Source organism: Chiloscyllium plagiosum, unplaced genomic scaffold, assembly GCF_037043375.1.
Source record: "Chiloscyllium plagiosum isolate Xiang-an unplaced genomic scaffold, Cpla_swu_hap1 HiC_scaffold_10, whole genome shotgun sequence".
NCBI lineage: Eukaryota > Metazoa > Chordata > Chondrichthyes > Orectolobiformes > Hemiscylliidae > Chiloscyllium > Chiloscyllium plagiosum.
In genome coordinates, this window is record NW_028270148.1 from 6,209,441 (window position 1) to 6,227,746 (window position 18,306).

The 18,306-nt window shown below is 43.3% G+C and overlaps 1 protein-coding gene across 2 annotated transcripts in view; it reads right to left on the reverse strand.

Moving 5' to 3' along the window:
• LOC122552550 (immunoglobulin superfamily member 2-like) overlaps positions 1–17,816 on the reverse strand; it is a 69,665-nt gene extending 51,849 nt beyond the window's left edge. For both annotated transcript variants that reach the window (XM_043695246.2, XM_043695244.2), the window contains exon 1: positions 17,707–17,816. In XM_043695246.2, the coding sequence (XP_043551181.2) occupies positions 17,707–17,758 (52 nt within the window). In that variant the 5' untranslated portion in view covers positions 17,759–17,816. The remainder of the gene's footprint in view (positions 1–17,706) is intronic.
• Positions 17,817–18,306: the final 490 nt, after the last annotated feature.

Below are 18,306 nucleotides of genomic sequence, written 5' to 3' on the forward strand. Positions count from 1 at the left end.
GTGCTGCAACTTTTTACCATTCAAGTAATAATCTTTTTTACTGTTCCTCCTAACAAAATGGATGACTTCACATTTATTAACATTGTAGGCCATCTGCCAGACCTTTTCCCACTCATTCAATGTATCCATGTTCCTCAGCAAAGTTTCACAGTCCCCTGCACACTTTGCTCTGCCACTCATCTTAGTGTCATGTGCAAACTTTGACACCATACATGTGGTCCCCAACTCCAAACCATTTATATAAATTGTAAATAATTGTGGTCCTAACACCGATCCCTGAGGCACACCACTATTCACTGATTGCCGGCCTGAAGATTATCCCCACTCTTTGCTTCCTGTTAGTCAACTAATCCTCTATCCATGCTGATACTCTACCCCTAATGTCATGCATCCTTATCTTATGCAGCAGCCTCTTATGTGGCACCTTTTTGAAGGCTTTTTGGAAATCTAGGTACACCACAACAACTGTGTCCCCGTTGTCCACCGTGTTTGCAAAGTCTTTATAGAATTCCAGAAGATTAGTCAAGCATGACCTGCCTTCATGAATCCATGCTGCATTTGCCCAAGAGGACAATGCCTCGCTATTTCTTTCTTGATAACAGACTCAAGCATCTTCCCCACTACAGAGATTAAGTTAACCACTCTATAATTCCTTGTCTTTTATCGACATCCCTTTTCAAACAGTGGCATCACATTTGCTGTTTCAATCTGCTGGGACTGCCCAAGAGTCCAGCGAATTTTGGAAAATTACTGTCAGTGCACTTGGTATTTCCCCCGCCATCTCTTTTAGTACCCTGGGATGCATTCCATCAGGGCCAGGAGACTTATCAATCCTTAGCTCATTAACTTGCTGAACACTACCTTTTCCATAATGTTATGAACTCGTGGGCTTTTAAGAGAGTAAAAGCTAGCAGTGATAGCACCAAGTGGTTCTCGATAAGGAACAATGTAACATGTACTCCAGCTATTGGGGTAGCTGGTTGCCTGGAAACAACAAAAGCAGATTCAAATTAGGCCAATCAGTTTAAATTATACCCTGAAAAATATCAAATTCCAATCAAGTTTGAATTGAGTATATTGACAGTCTTAAAAGCCAATGGCACAATCCAATGCTTTGGGGTATAAGACCGGGGAAAATTGAACTGTTGGGAGAAGAACTGCCACCAGACCAACAGATGTAGACTGCTAATGTGAACTCTCTCAAGGTACCTGTCTCGAGAAGGAGTTTGCACAGAGAAAAACCTTAACACTGACCTGGAGAGCCAATCTACCGACGAAGACAAAGAGAAGATTCCGCTGCTGGCTGGTTTTAAAATTTGAATTTTTCTGTAAAACTTAATTGGGAATTTTATCAAATTAGTATCATAGAAGGGAATGTCAAGGATAGGTTAGCTGAAGGAATCGTAAATAGTCATTAGTTAATTATTCTCTGTTATACTTCAAGAAATAAAGTTGCTAATTTTTACTTTAAGTAGTTCTTGGCCACTCAAATTACTACAGATTACTGCACGGAACGAAACTTTTCTGTGTTGCTGGTTTTAAATTAAGCAGGACGGTTTACCCCGTGTCATAACAGTAATAATGATTGTTTCCAGATCCTCATCTACCTTCATCTCTTTCTAGATTAGAGTGGTGTTGGAAAATCACAACCGGTCAGGCAGCCTCCGAGGAGCAGGAAAATTGACGTTTTGGGTAAAAGCCCTTCATCAGGAGTCCTGATGAAGGTATAAAGGTGACATCTCAGGTCATACAATGCAGAGGGACCTGTGTGATATTCCTGCCCCTCGGATGCTGCCCGACCGGCTGTGCTTTTCCAGCACCACTCTAATCTAGAGTCTGATTTCCAGCATCTGCAGTCCTCACTTTTACCTTCATTTCTTTGTCAATTACTGATGTGTTGTTAGTGTTCTTCACTGTGAAGACCGATACAAAATACCTATCCAATGCCTCGGCCATTTCATCATATCCCATAACAAAATTCCCCTTCTCATCCTTTAAAGGGCCAACATTTACTTTAGCCAGTCTTTTTCATTTTATATATTTATATAAACTTTCACCAACTGTCTTTATATTCTGAGCTAGTTTATTCTCATAATCTATCTTACTTTTCTTTACAGCTTTTTTTGTGGCTTACTGTTGACCTTTAAATCTTTAACAATCTTTTCATTTCCCCCTGATCATTTTGTATACCTTCTCTTTAAATTTGATACCATCTCTTGTTTCCTTAGACACCCAGGTCAGATTGACCCTTTTTTTACAGTCCTTCCTTTTCACTGGAATATACTTTTGCTGAGCATTTTGAAAAACTGCTTTGCAAGTCCTCCACTGCTCGTCAACTGTCCTACCATAAAATCTTTGTTTCAAGTCGACTTTAGCCAAGTCCTCCCTCATTCTACTGTAGTTTCCCTTGGTTAAGCACAGGACCCTGGTATTGGACTTTATCTTCGAACTCTCCATGTGTATACAAACCTCAACCATATTGTGATTGCTGTTCCAAGAGGATCCCTAACTATGAGGTCATTAATTATTCCTGTCTCATTACACAGGACCCGATCTAGGACATCTTGCTCCCTTGTCAGTTCCATTACCTACTGTTCAAGAAAACTATCACGGATACTCTCCTCAAGGCTACCCTGGCCCTGTTGGTTCGACCAAACTACATGCAGATTAAAATCCCTCATGCTGGTAGTGGTACCATTTTTACAGGCATTAGCTACTCTTTGTTTATTGCCCACCCCAATGTGATGTTATTATATTGTGGCCTATAGATTACACCTATCAGTGACTCTTTCTTCTTAGAATTTCTAATTTCCACCCAAATGGATTCAAACTCATTCTCCATAGAAGCTATATCATCGCACAGCAACGCCCTGATATCGTCCTTAAATAAGAGAGCTACACCATCACCCTTACCTTCCTGTCTGTCCTTCTGAATACTCTGGTACCCTTGAATATTTAATTCCTAGTTGTGACCATCTGTAACCATTTTCTGTAATAGTTACCAAATCACACTCATTCGCGATGATTTGTGTCATTAAGTCATCGACCTTGTTACAAATGCTATGAGCATTCAGGTAAAGTGCCTTTTATGCTAGCTTGCTTACCCTCACAATTTGCAACATCTCATATAATATTTCCTGAGTTATCCTTCCTTTCTACTTCTTTCATAGTCTGCCTTGGACTTTAATCCTCCTGCACACATGTTAACCTGCTGCTTACTTTTTTTATTTACCATCATACCTCCTGTCGTCTTTCCCTCTCCCTTCCCCCAGCTCACTAGTTTAAAGTCCTATTGACCACCCTATTTATCCTTTTCGCTAGAACACTGGTTCCAGATCGGTTCAGATGGAGACCATCCCAATGTTACAGATCCACCCCCCACACCCCCCGGTTCCAAAACTGATGTCAATGCCCCATGAAATGGAACCCCTCTTTCCCACACCAGCCCCTTAGCCACATGTTTACTGCCTTAATTTTCTTATCCCTAAGCCAATTTGCAATGGCTCAGGCAGTAATCCAGAGATTATGACCCTCGAGGACCTGTTTCTTAATTTCGTTCCTAGTGCTTGATAATCGCCAAACAGGTCCTCCATCCTAGCCTTGCCGATGTTGTTTGTCCCAATGTGCAACAACTGGATCCTCACCCTCCTGCTCCAATATCCTTTCAAGCCAGTTGGATATGTCCTGCACCCTGGCACCGGGTAGGCAACACACCATGTGGGACTCCCGATCCGGCTCGCAAAGAATACTATCTGTCCCCCTAATTATAGAATCCCCTATGACTACCATTCGCCTTTTTGCTTCCCACTCTTGAATGGTCTTTTGTACCATGGTGCCGCAGTCAGCTAGCTCATCCTCCCCGCAGCCCTATTCCTCATCTCCACAGGAAGCAAGTATCTCATACCTGATGGATAAGGTCTAAAGTCGAGGCTCCTCTATTCCTGAACTCAGGATCCCCCTACCTGCCTCACTTGCAATTACTCCCTGTTGTCCCTGATCACTAACTGAATTTGAATTACATAATCTACCAGGTGTGACTGCCTCCTGAAACAAAGTGTCCAGGTAACTCTCCCCTCCGGGATGTGCCGCAGTATTTGAAGCTCAGATTCCAGATCATCAACTCTGAGCTGGAGTTCCTCCAACACTTGTTGCAGATAGTCACTGCCATTCATAATGGGATCAGCCAACTCTCACATCATACACCTACAGCACTTCACCTACCCAGACATCTCCACTAAGTTAATTACTGTATTACTTTATACAAATGTATGAGTTAAATAATTTCTCGTAATTCTCTGAATTTTTCAATTGCAGATAATAGATAAATAAAAAAGAATGTATATTTGTAACCAATTACTCAATACAAAAGAAATGGAAATAGAAAAGCCTGACCTTATCATCACACCAGAGTCCTTTCTTTTTGTTAGAGGAGGAGGATGGGTGGGAGATACATGTGTAGTGTCTCGGGTACAGCCACTGCCCAAATATATTCCTGGCAGCTCCCTGGTCCTCGCTGTCACCTCTCCCTCTGTTGTTGTAAAATGAAGCTGTTGCTGATTGTTGGAAATATCCATGTGGTTCACAAATGTCCTTTAAGGAAGGAAATCTGCCATCCTTACCTAGCCTGGCCTGGTCTAGACCCACAGAAATTTGGTTGATTTTCAACTGCCCTGTGGGCAATTATGGATGGGAAATGGCCTAGCCAGTGACACCCACATCCACTACATGAATAAAAAAAAAGCAGTCCTAGATTAGCGACAACCTCTCTGACTCATGATGGCTTTCACAGTTTAAATTTGGCCGATTGACCTAACACATGACCTAATACATGATAAGAAGCTTCACCCACAGACTTCTTCTTGACTCTAAAAAAAAGCCATGATAACCATGAAACTATTGTTGGAAAAACCTATCTGGTTCACTAATGTCCTTACCTGGTCAGGCCAAATGTGACTCCAGACCCACAGCAATGCAATGGACTCTTAATTGCCCTCAGATCCATTAGGGACGGTAATAAATGCTGGCCTAGCCACCTCCCACGAGTGATGATCAAAAGAAATCTGATCAGCCATTGTCCTATTGTCAGAAGTCACACGACTTATAGTCCAACAGGTTTATTTGAAATTACAAGCTTTTGGAGTGACTCACAAACTGTCAGTTGGTGAGAACACAGGGAACATATTTTATCAAGTAGATGGAAGTTTGAAGTGGAAGAAAGAACTTCAAAAGACCAGCAACACTGAAATAGGAGCAAAAAAGGAACTTTGATAAGAAAGCAAAATTTTCTGAATTTTACATAAGTTGAGAAATCTCAACTGAAGACATTGAATAAAAAACCTGAAAAAAGAAGAAGTGGGTAAAACATAGCAGACTTGTGGTTTCAACACAAAACAATGAGCAGTTGGTTCCTGCAAAAGGGGGAAAAGGAAGTCTTCAATCATGGCTTTGAATGAGAGAGGGTAGTTACTGAAGTGCCTCATCCTGGTCAGGGCTGATGCAGGTCTGTAGCTGCCCTCAGCATTCAGAGTTAGGAGAGCAAGACTCCAAACTCCTTATCCGGACCAGGTAAAAACTTATCAGAAAGACCAGCATTAATTCCCTGCAGTGTTTCAATCAGAGAGCTCGCTAAATGTCTTCCCAGTGTCACCCCATTCTCTGTCGTGCTGTGACTCCAAAGTGAAAAGACTCTAATTCTTCCAGACTCTTCATCAAGGGTCTCATTTCTGTCATTTGGGTGAAAACCAACAGGAATGTGACATTTATCAATGTTTAATCCATCAGAAAAGAGGAGAAAAGGGTCAAGGGGAATATTAAGAGAAAAGGAATGAGATAAATAAATTAAAGGGCCTAAAATAGTCGATCCTATGATGTTTACAGCAGTTTTGAAGTCATATTTAGTCACAGGAATTGCTGTTCCTTCAGTGTCACTCAGTCAAAATCCTGGAATTCTCTCCCTAAGAGTTGTGGGTCTATCTACAGCACATGGACTGCAGCGGTTCAAGAAGGCAGCGCACCCCCAACTTCTCAAGGGACATCTAAGGACAGGCAATAAAGGCTGGCCCAGCCAGGCATGTCCAAGTCTTGGAAAAAATTAAAAGTTATTACCCAGAGCACAGCTTGAAAAGAGCCTGCCTGACCATTATCTCTGCACTAACCAAACTAACTGCCTTATCTGACTTCTCAGTTCTTGGCCCAAAAACACTTTTGGTTAATTCCAAGTACTCAGGTGTGCTTGTTCCTGATTTTTTAAATGGGGGAGAGGCTCACCCTCGACTGGCTTTGCCGGTAATGAGTCTCAGATTGTTCCAAACGTGTGCATTCACTGGCTGTTACCTCCTGTCAGAGTTAGGGAGGTAGGACTGAGCACTTTGAAGCAGCATTGGGTCATTTCACCCTTTATATCCGCTCTTGGATAACTGAGAGGTTTTACAGGGCAGTGTTGGAGAACAGAAAGATCTAGGGTTCAGGTTCGTAATTCTTTAAAGGTTGTATCAAAAGGTTGGGTAAGACACTTTTTAGCATGCTTGCCTTCATTGCTCAGACCACTGAGTATGGGAGTTGGGACATCATGTTGAGTTTGTACAAGACATTGGTGAGGCCTCTTCTCAAGTACTGTGACGAGTTCTGGTCATCTGATTACAGGAAGGATATTATTAAATGGTCGAGGGTTCAGAAAATATTGACCAGGATGTTGCTGGCAATGGAGAGTTTGACTTATAAAAACAGGCTAAATAGGCTGGAAATTTTTTCATCTTTTCAAGATTTATAAAATTGAGTGTCAAAAATAAGGTGAATAGCAAGGGTCTTTTCCCCAGGATGATTGAGTTCAAAACTACTTTGGAGATGAGAGGAGAAAGCTTCAGAAAGGACATGACGGGCAACTGTTTTTAAGGAGAGTGATTTGTGTGTGGAATGAACTGCCAGAAGACATCATGGGTGCACATACAGTCACAACGTTTAAAGACATTTGGATAGGTTTGTGAATAGGGAAGGTTTGGAGGGGTATGGGTCAAACACAGGCAGGTGGGACTAGCTTAGTTATGGAACATGGTCGGCATTGACTTGTTGGACCAAAGAGTTTGTTTTCATGCTCCATGATTATGATTCCATCTTTCAATTAGATCATGGTTGATTGGGTTGTGGTCTCAGTTGAACATTCCTGCCTGTTCCTGATAATCTTTAGATGGTTTACATGAGGGATGTAGATGGAATATCTGTAAGTTTGCAGATGACACAAAGCTGGGTGGGAAGGTGAGCTGGGAGGAGACCATCGAGATGCTTCAGTGTGAATTGGACAAACTCAGTCAATAGGCAAAACATGTCAGATGCAGTATAATGTGGATAAATGTGGGAAGGCAGATGATGACCTGAACAAGCCATGAAATGAAAGAGGAGAGCGTGCAACAAGACCTGGGTGCGCTCATACATTAGACGGTAAGCATGAAGATGCAGCAGGTGATAAAGAAGGCAAATGGTTATTGTTGTACATTGGCCTTCATCTCTATACAGGAGCAGGGATGTGTGGCTGCAATTGTACAGAGCCTTGGTGAGACCACACCTGCGATACTGTGAGCAGTTTTGCTCCCTAATCTGAGGAAGGATGTTCTTGCTGCAGAGGGAGTGCAGCAATGGTTTACCAGTCTGATTACTGGGATGGTAGGACAGATGGATGAGGGTAAGTTGAATCAATTAGCATCACATTTGTCCAGATAAATGAGGGACGATCTAATGGACACCTATAAAATTCTAACAGGATGGGAGGAGGTAGATGCAGGAAGGTTGTTCCTGATGGTGGGAGAGTCCAGAATGAGAGGTCATTGACTAAGAATTTGGATAAACCATTTACGATTGAGATGAGGCGGAATTTTTTTTTAACCTAGAGAGTGGTGAGCCTGCAGAATTCACTACCACAGAAAGTGGTCAAGGCCAAAACATTGCATGATTTCAGGAAGGAGCTAGATATAGCACTTGGGCTAAAGGGATCAAATGATATGGGGAGAAAGCAGGAACAGGCTATTGAATTGGACAATCAGCTGGAGAATGCTCAAAAGGCTGAATGGCTGAAAGGCTGAAATGCTCCTCATTTCATAGTTTCTATGTTCCTAACCCTGCAGTCCCTTGAATACCAAAATCCTACTGTATGCAATCATCAATAATCTCAACCACACAGCCTCCTCTTGCTCTGGTGAAGAGAATGCCACACCTCCTCCACCCCCACAACCCAAGAAAAATAATCTCTTCACACATTTGCCTTAAAAGGATGAATTGTTCTTGTGAAACTGTGGTCACATGTTTCTGTCTCCCAGGCAAGTGGAAATATCCTCAGGGTATCAACCTCCTCTTGATTGCCCCCAGAGTGGGAGTTCAGTAGAGAATCTCCTGTGTTGCACTCCCATACCCAAACCCTCTCAGATATAACTGCTGACCAATTGAGTTAAAAAAAAATAAAGAGGGTTTTGTTTCCCAAAACATTTATATAAAGTGGTCTATTACTGCAATAGCCAGGAGATTTGCTTCTGTTTCACAATGTCCTCTTGCCAAAGTCTTCCATTTCGCTGTTAATTACCAACTAAAAACCGATTATTTCAAAAGAGTTATGGGAAATAGAGTTTGTGAAAAATAAATTTCCAAACACCAACAGCAAATGCAGAGGAGATGTTTGAACAGCTTGAAGTTGTTTTCAACAGAACACAGAACAGTCCAAAGATTGTGTGTTAGGTGAACTGGCCATGCTAAAAATTGCCCGCAGAATCTAGTGGTGTGCAGGTTAGATGAGTTAGCCATGTTAAAAACCCCATGAAGGGATTGGGTGTGATGCTCTTCACAGAATCGGTATAAACTCAATGGGCTGAATAGTCTCTTTCTGCATTGTAATCATAGAATCCCTATGATGAAAAACACCATTCATCCCATTGCGTCTGCACCAACTCTATGAAAAGCAGCTAGCCCCCTATGCCATCCTTGTAACCCCCGCGTTTGCCATGACTAATCCACCTAGCGTGCACATCCCCGGACGCCATGGGAAATATAGCATGGCCAAACAACTTAACCTGCACACCTTTGGATTATAGAAGGAAACCGGAACACCCAAAGGAAACACTTGCAGACATGGGGAGATGTGCAAACTCCACACAGGCAGTCACCCAAGGTTGGAATCAAACCTGGTGCTGTGAGGCTGCAGTGCTAACCATTGGGCCACCGTGCTGCCCATAAGGATTCTATTTGTTGACATGTCCCTAATCCACTTATTCAGAGATTTTATGACAAACTTCTGGAGCAGGTGGGATTTAAACTGAGACCCCTGGTTCAGAGATAGGGACACTACCACTGCACCGGAGTGATTTATGTCAGGCTCAGGCATGAATACTATATGCACATTGTTCATCCTTTGGGTGAACAGTGTCAGAGGACAGGGATCCACACACATAGAACTACTTTAATCACCATCATGTTGATCCATAATCTCTAATTTTGTTTTTCCATTATACCTCCCTGCATCCTTGTTACCAGTGGTAAACTTATCACAGACACTCACCCTTATGGAAAGGGGCCACTGAGTTCTTTGTGTCAAATCCACACAACAAATATTTGATGAAAATAATCCCATTTTCCAGCTTTTGGCCCACTGACAATACAAGTGAATATCTAAGTGTTGCTTCAATCCAGATCTCACTGTCTGTAAGGTTGGGAGAGTCAGAAGCCCTCATTATTTAGATACGCACTTGAGATTGAGAGGAAGTGTGGACTGCAGATGTTGGAGAGTCAGAGTCAAAAGGTGAGGTGCTGGAAAAGTGCTGCAGGTCAGGCAGCATCCAAGGAGCAGGAGAGATGATGTATTGGGCATAAGCACCATTATCAGAAATGTGGAGCTGGAAAGGGGGTGCTGAGAGATAAATAGGAGGGTGGGGGTAGGGCTGTGGTAGATTAGATTCCCTACAGTGTGGAAACAGGTCCTTCGGTCCAACAAGTCCACATCGACCCTCCAAAGAGTAACCCACCCAGACCCATTTCCCTTTGACTAAGGTACCTAACACTATGGGCAATTTAGTATGGCCAATTCACCTGACCTGCACATCTTTGGACTGTGGGAGCACCCAGAGGAAACCCACGCAGATAAGGAGAGAATGTGCAAGTTCCACACAGACAGTTAGCCAAGGTTGAATCGAACTCAGGTCCCTCACGCTGTGAGGCAGCAGTGCTAACCACTGAGCTACCATGTTAGAGGTAGTTGGGAAGGTGATAGGTAGATGAAGGTGGGGGTGTGACTATGAGAGATCATTGGAAAGGGTGGAGCGGATGGGTGGGAAGGAAAATGGACAGGTAGGACAGATTAAGAGAGGTATGATGAGTTGAAGGGTCGGATCTGGGATCGGTTGGGGGAGGAGAGATTTGGAAAAAGAAACAAAACAAACATAGAAAATTACAGCACAAGGAAAGGCCTTTCGGGCCTTACAAGCCTGGGCCGATCTAGATTCTCTATTGAAACCTAATGCCTATTTTCTAAGGATCTGTATCCCTTTGCTCCCTGCCTATTCATGTATCTATCGAGATATATCTTAAATGATGCTATCGTGCCCACCTCGGCCACGTCCGCTGGTAACACGTTACAGGCCCCCACCACCCTCTGCGTAAATAACTTTCCAAGTATATCTCCCTAAACATTTCCCCCTCACTTTGACCTCGTGACCCCTAGTTATTGAGTCCCCCACTTTGGGAAAAAGCTTCTTACTATCCATCCTGTCTATACCTCTCATGATTTTTAGACCTCAATCAAGTCCCCACTCAACCACCGTCTTTCTAATGAAAATGATCCTAATCTACTCAACCTCTCTTCGCAGCTAGCACCCTCCATACAAGGTAACATCCTGGTGAACCTCCTCTACACCCTTTCCAAAGCATCCACTTCCATTTAGTAATGTGGTGACCAGAACTGTACACAGTATTCCAAATGTGGCAAACTGTAACATGACCTGCCAACTCTTGTATGCAATATTTCGTCCAATGAAGAAAAGCATGCCATATGCCTTCTTGACCACTCTATTGACTTGCGTTGTTACCTTCAGACCTGAACGCCCAGATCTCTTTGTACATCAACTTTCTGCAGGACATTTCAATTTACGATATAGTTCGCTCTTGATCTGGATCTTCCAAAATGCATCACCTCTGCATTTGCCTGGATTGAACGGCACCTGCCTTTTCTCTGCCCAACTCTCCAATCTATCTATATTCTGCTGTATTCTTTGACAGTCCCCTTCACTATCTGCTACTCCACCAATCCTTGTGTCATCTGCAAACGTGCTATTTAGGCCACCTATACCTACCTTCAAATTAATTTATGTATATCACAAACAACAGTGGTCTCAGCATGGATCTCTCTGGAACAACACTGGTCACAGATCTCCATTTTTTGAAACTCCCTTCCACTATTTCTTTCTGTTTCCTGTTGTCCAGCCTGTTCTCTATCCACTTCGCTCGTATATCCTGGACCCCATGAGACTTTACCTTCCATGGGGAACCGAATCAAACGCCTTACTAAAGTCCATGTATGTGACATCTACAGCCCTTTCCCAATCAATCAACTTTATCACTTCCTCAAATAATTCTATTTGGTTTGTAAGACATGACTTTCCCTGCACAAAACCATGCTGCCTATCACTGATAAGCCCATTTTCTTCCAAATGGGAATAGATCCTATCCCTCAGTTTCTTCTCCAGCAACTTTCCTATCACTGACAGCAAGCTCACCAGTCTATAATTACATGGATTATCCTTGCTACCCTTTTTAAACAAGAGGACAAGATTAACAATTCCCCAGTCCTCTGGGACTTCACACATGTTCAAAGATGCTGCAAAGATATCTGTTAAAGCCCCAGCTATTTCCTCTCTCACTTCCCTCAGAAATCTGGGATAGATCCCATCCAGATCTACGGACTTGTCCACCTTAATGTCTTTTAGAATACCCAACACTTCTGCCCTCCTTATGCTAATTTGACCTAGAGTACTCAAAGATCTATCCCTAACCTCAACATTCGTCATATCCCTCTCCTCGGTGAATATCGATGCAAAGTACTCATTAAGACCCTCACCTATTTTCTCTGACTCCAAGCATAACTTCCCTCCTTTGTCCTTGAGTAGGCCGACCCTTTCCCTAGTTATCCTCTGACTCCTTACATATAAATAAAAGGCTTTGAGATTTTCCTTAAACCTGTTTGATAAAGACATCTCATGGCCCCTTTTAACCTTCTTAATTCCTCATTTCAGATTGGTGTTTTCTTCCCGATATTCTTCCAAAGCTTTGTCTGTCTTCAGTCGGCTAGACCTTATGTACACTTCCTTTTTCCTTTTGGCTAGTCTCACAATTTCACATGTCATCCATGTTCCCTAACCTTGTCATTTTTCTCCCTCATTTCCACAGGAACAGACCTCTCCTGAACTCTAATCAAACTCTCTTTCAAAGCCTCCCACATATTGAACGTGGATTTACCTTCAAACAGCTGTTCCCAATTCACATTCTCCAGCTCCTGCTGAATTTTGCTCTAGTTGACCTTCACTCAGTTTATCACTCTTCCTTTTGGACCACTCTCGTCTTTGTCCCTGAGTATTCTAAAATTTACGGAATTGTGATCACTATTCCCAAAGCAATCTCCTACTGAAACTTCAAATACCTGGCCGGACTCATTTCCCAACACCAGGTCCAGTATGGCCCCTTCTCGAATTGGACTATTTACACACTGCTTCAGAAAACCCTCCTGGATGCTCCTTACAACTTCTGTTCCATATAGACCTCCAATACTAAGTGAATCCCAGATTAATGTTGGGAAAATTAAAATCTCCTATCACCACCACCCTGTTGCTCCTATATCTTTGCATGATCTGATTACATATTTGGACCTATAGCTCATGCTCGCTGGAGGGAGCTCTGCAGTACAGCCCCAACATTGTTACTGCACTCTTCCTATTTCTGAGCTCTACCCATAATGCCTCACTGCTCGAATCTTCCATAGTGCCCTCCTTCAGCACAGCTTTGATATTTTCTTTGACCTGTAATGCAACTCTTCCATCCCTTTTATCTCCCTCTCCATCCCACCTGACATCCTGGGATATTTTGTTCCCATTAATGCCCTTCCCTCAACCAAGTCTCGGTAATAAGAATAACATCATATTCCCAGGTACTAATCCAAGCCATAAATGGGCGGCACGGTGGCACAGTGGTTAGCACTGCTGCCTCACAGCGCTAGAGACCCAGGTTCAATTCCTGCCTCAGACGACTGACTGTGTGGAGTCTGCACGTTCTCCCTGTGTCTGTATGGATTTCCTCCCACAGGTCAGGTGAATTGGCCATGCTAAATTGCTTGTGGTGTTAGGTAAAGGGGTAATGGGTCTGGGTGGGTTGTGGTTCGGTGTGGACTTGTTGGGCCGAAGGGCCTGTTTCCACACTGTAAGTATTCTAATTCAAAAAAAATCTAATTCCAATTCATCTGCCTTACTCACTACACTTCTTACATTAAAACAAATGCACTTCTGAGTTCATCATCTGCTCCCTGCTGCCTCTTTCCCTTAGTCACACTGACTTCATTATCTAATTCCTTACAGGCTTTAGTTATCACCTCTTTACTGCCCACTAACCTCCTCATTTGGATCCCACCTCCTTGCCACATTAGTTTAAACCCTCCCTAACAGCATTAGCAAAAGCACACCCTAGGACTTTGGGTCCAGTTTGGCCCAGGCGTAGACCGTCCAATTTGTAATAGCCCCACTCTCCCAGAACTGGTCCCAATGTCTGAAAAATCTGAACCCCTCCCTCCTGCACCACCTCTCAAGCCATGCATTCAGCCTGCATTCTATCATTCCTACTCTGACTAGTGTGTGGCACTAGTAGCAATTTTGAGATTACTACATCTGAGGTCCTATGTTTTAACATGACTCCTAACTCCCTAAACTCTGCTTGTCGGACCTCATCCTGTTTTCTGCCTATATCGTTTGTGCCTATATGCACCATGAAAACTGGCTGTTCACCCTTCCTCTTGAGAATTTTCTGCAGCCGATCCAACACATCCCTGACCCGTGTACCTGGGAGGCAATATGCCATGCAGGAGTCTTGTTTTTGACCACAGAACTCACCTATCTACTCCCCTCACAAGTGAATCCCCTGTGACTATTGCCCTTCCATTCTTTTTCTGCTTGTCTCTGCAGCAGAGCCAGCCACAGTGCCATGAACCTGGCTACTGCTGCCTTCCCTTGGTGAGCCATCTCCCCCACCAGTATCCAAAACAGTGTACCTGTTTTGGAAGAGGATGACTGCAGGGATACCTGCACTGCCTTCCTGCTCTTTCTCTGCCTTTTGGTCACCCATTCCCTTTCCCCCTTTGCAATCCTAATCTGTAGTGTGACCAATTTGCTAAACATGCTATCCATGACCCCCTCAGTATCATGTATGCTCCAGAGTGAGTTCATCTGCAGCTCCAGAGCCATCATGTGGTCTAAGAAGAGCTGCAGCTGGACATACTTCCTGCACATGAAGGAGCTAGGGACATCAGCTGCATCCCTGAGCTCCCACATTGAGCAAGAGGAGCATAATACCGGTCTGAGCTTTCCTGCCATTTTTAATCTTAAACCTAACTTAATCTTAATTTAGATAAACAAAAAAGGAAAAAAAAATGTTTTTACCAATCACACAATAAAATTTTAAAAATGAAATGCAAAATCCTTACCATATCAACTCACCACAGAGTCATTTTTTTGGTTAGAGGAGGAGGACAGGTAGGAGACACTACGCCTAGAGTATCTCAGGTTCAGCCACTGCCCAAATATATCAGTTTACTCACCTTCCCAGTGCACAATTCAACCGCTCCTATTCAGCTCCTCACTGCTGCAAATGGAGGCCTGTTCCTCAGGGTAAGTCCCTTTGAAGTGGGAAATTTACCTTCCCAGCAACTCCTGGTACTCTCTCTCTCTCTCTCGCCTCGCTGCTCCCAAAAATGGAAACTAATAAAGTTGATGTTGAAGGGTCCCCCAAGGCAGAAAATGAGGTGTTCTTCCTTCAGGTGTCAGGCGGTTTGAATTTGGCAATGGAGAAAGCCCAGGACTTGCATGTCCTCGGTGGAGTGGGAGGGGGAGTTGAAGCAGTTGGCCACAGGGCAGTGGGGTTGTTGGGTGCATCTGTACCAGAGATGTTCCCAAACAGTTCCACGAGTTGGCGTTCTGTCTCCTCAATGTAGAGGAGACCACTTTGAAAGCAACGAGCACAGTAGATGATGTGGGTGGATGTGCAGGAGAATCTCTGCTGGATGTGAAAAGATGTTGTGGGACCTTGGGCAGAGATGAGGGGGGAGTGTGTGCACAGGTTTTACACCTCTTGTGGTGGCAAGGGAAGGTGCTAGGAGGGGACAGTGCATTGGTGGGATATGTGGACCTAACGAGGGAGCCATGGAGGGAAACGTCTCTGCGATTAATTTACAAACAATACCTCTTATATTCACATCCAATTCATAATTCATCAGTTAAGATCTCATTGAAAGGTAGAGAGACTTGATAGGCTGAATGTCTTCCTCCTCCTGCTTCTATTAGCTATCATCCTATATTCTGGTATGTTGCCTCAAAACAACACCAGGCACACACACACACACACACACACACACAAATATACACGTACACAGACACACACACACACCACAACACACACACTCGAACCCACACACACACACAGATGCACACTCACACAGACACACACTCACACTCTCACAGACACACACACACTCATACCCACACACACACATGCACACTCACACTCACACACACACACCCACACACACACCCACACACACAGACACAGACACACCCACACACCCACACACACTCACACACACTCACTCACACACACTCACACACACACACACACAGGCACACAGACACACACACACACACACACACATGTAAATACATGTTGACTACCTCATTCCTTTCTTCAAACATAAAGTGACATTTGTGGCTTTTGATTTCAATAACATAATCCCCTGTTCTGCAAACTTTCAAATATGATGTGACCATCATCATCATTTCTTCTTCTGTCTTATTAATATCCTGACATAGAAATCACCAGAAATCCCTGCAGATTTATTTATCTCCAATCCCAAAGCTTACTTCATTTCTTAAAATTTAATAAGTCCAATTTTTTTGTCTTGATTGGCCTGTAAGGTTTTCAATGAGCTACCTGTCTATTTCCTCTTTATTCACCATCGTCTAAATCTGTCCTTCTTGGGTCCATTCATCCAACTAAGTCACTTATTTTCTCTTAAAATAATTAAAAGAAAGTTTTTATATTGTACACAAGCCTTTTATTTGGCATTCATCTTCATACTTACTGTGAATCCATAAGAGCAAAAGATACAGAAGCAGAATTCATTCCTTTGGCCCATCAAGTCTTATCTGCCATTTGATCATGGCTGATCTGTCTTTTAACCCTATTTTCCCCTCGATGGCAATGAGATTCACTATCATCTGGCACCATCTCATCTCTTTCTTACTTTTTTATCTTTTCTTTACGCTGTCTCTGTTTCTTGTGAAATCCGGGCAAATACGAGGTGATGCATTTTGGAAGATCCAGTTCAAGAGCGAACTATATGGTAAATTGAAAATGCCCTGGGGAAAATTGATGTACAGTGAGATCTGGGTGTTCAGGTCCATTGTTCCCTGAAGGTGGCAACGCAGGTCAGTAGAGTTGTCAAGAAGACATATGGCATGCTTTCTTTCATTGGACAGGGTATTGAGTACAAGAGGTACAGTTGTATAAGACTTTGGTTCAGCCACATTTGGAATACTATGTACAGTTTTGGTTGCCACATTACAAAAGGATGTGGATGCTTTGGAGAAGGTACAGAGCAGTTTAACTAGGATGTTGCCTGGTATGGAGTGTGGTAGCTATGAAGAGAGGTTGAGTAAATTCGGATCATTTTCATTAGAAAGACAGAGGTTGGGGGGGGGACTTGATTGAGGTCTACAAAATCATGAAAGTTATAGACAGCGTGGATAGCAAGAAGCCTTTTCCCAAACTGGGGGATTCGATTACTAAGGATCACAAGTTCAAAATGAGAGGGAAAAAGTTTAGGGGAGATATTGGTGGGAAGTTCTTCAAGCAGATGGTGGTGGGTGTCTGGAACGTGTTGCCAGCAGAGGTGGTAGAGGCGGGCACGATAGCGTCATATAAGATGTATCTAGACAGGTACATGATTGGGCAGGGTGCAGACCCTTAGAAAATAGGCGACAAGTTTCCTTAGAGGATCTGGATCAGCGCAGGCTTGAAGGGCTGAAGGGCCTGTTCCTGTGCTGTAATGTTCTTCGTTCTTTCTTTGTTCTACCGTATTAATATTACCTTGACCTCAGAGATAGTGCCTATTGTCTGTTACCTCATGGCGTGATTGTTCATCAAAAGTCTGCACTAAAACAGCTGGATGACTTCTCAACCTGCAATTGAGATTATTTCTCTCCAAATGTACTCGTCTCCCACATGCTAATGACTGACCTGTGCTGCTCAGTGTCAAATCTCACACTGTACTTACCCATTGAATCATAGAAACTCTAAGTGAGATTTCAGTTTGAGAACAAAAGAAAAGTGATGACAAAATACCCAACTCATACACTTCTGTCTGACCCGTGAATCAATCTCCAAAACACAATGAAAACGAAAAGCCAGTCCTGGACATTTACTTACCCACTACGAGACAAAGGGTCAGAGTCAGGGTTGAGAATGTCCAGCCAAACATTTCAAGTGAAGCTATGTTTCAAATTCTAAAGTCTAACTGTTTCACACGCAGAATGCTGTGACACTGCTGATATTGCAGAGGTGGCTGAATTTGACTCTACTTCCCTACTCAGTTGTCACGGCTTGAACACAAACCGCAAAAAGAGGAATGCATGCGTAATTGGGACTGTCCTCAGAAAACAAGTCACCAATCAGTGTCAAAGCAATGAAATGAATTTGTACTGATCATACCCAAATGCCTTTCATTTGAATTCAGGGACCCACGCTATTGTCAAAATTCATAGGCTCTGTGTTAGCTTTAGTCTGGGCTCTGACAGATTACACAAAGAGGGATCCAGGTTATAAGTGATTAGAAAGTTGTTTATTAGTCTGTGAGAAAGTAACAGCTCAAGCATATATCAAAGGTAAATGAGCAGGAGAGGTTGTTCCACCTGGGTCAGGTGAGTATGGGTTAACTGGGTGGGCACACACACTGCTGTATGGGCAGGGGTGGTGATGGCCTCATGGTATTATCGCTGGACTGTTAATCCAGATAGCCAGGTCATGTTC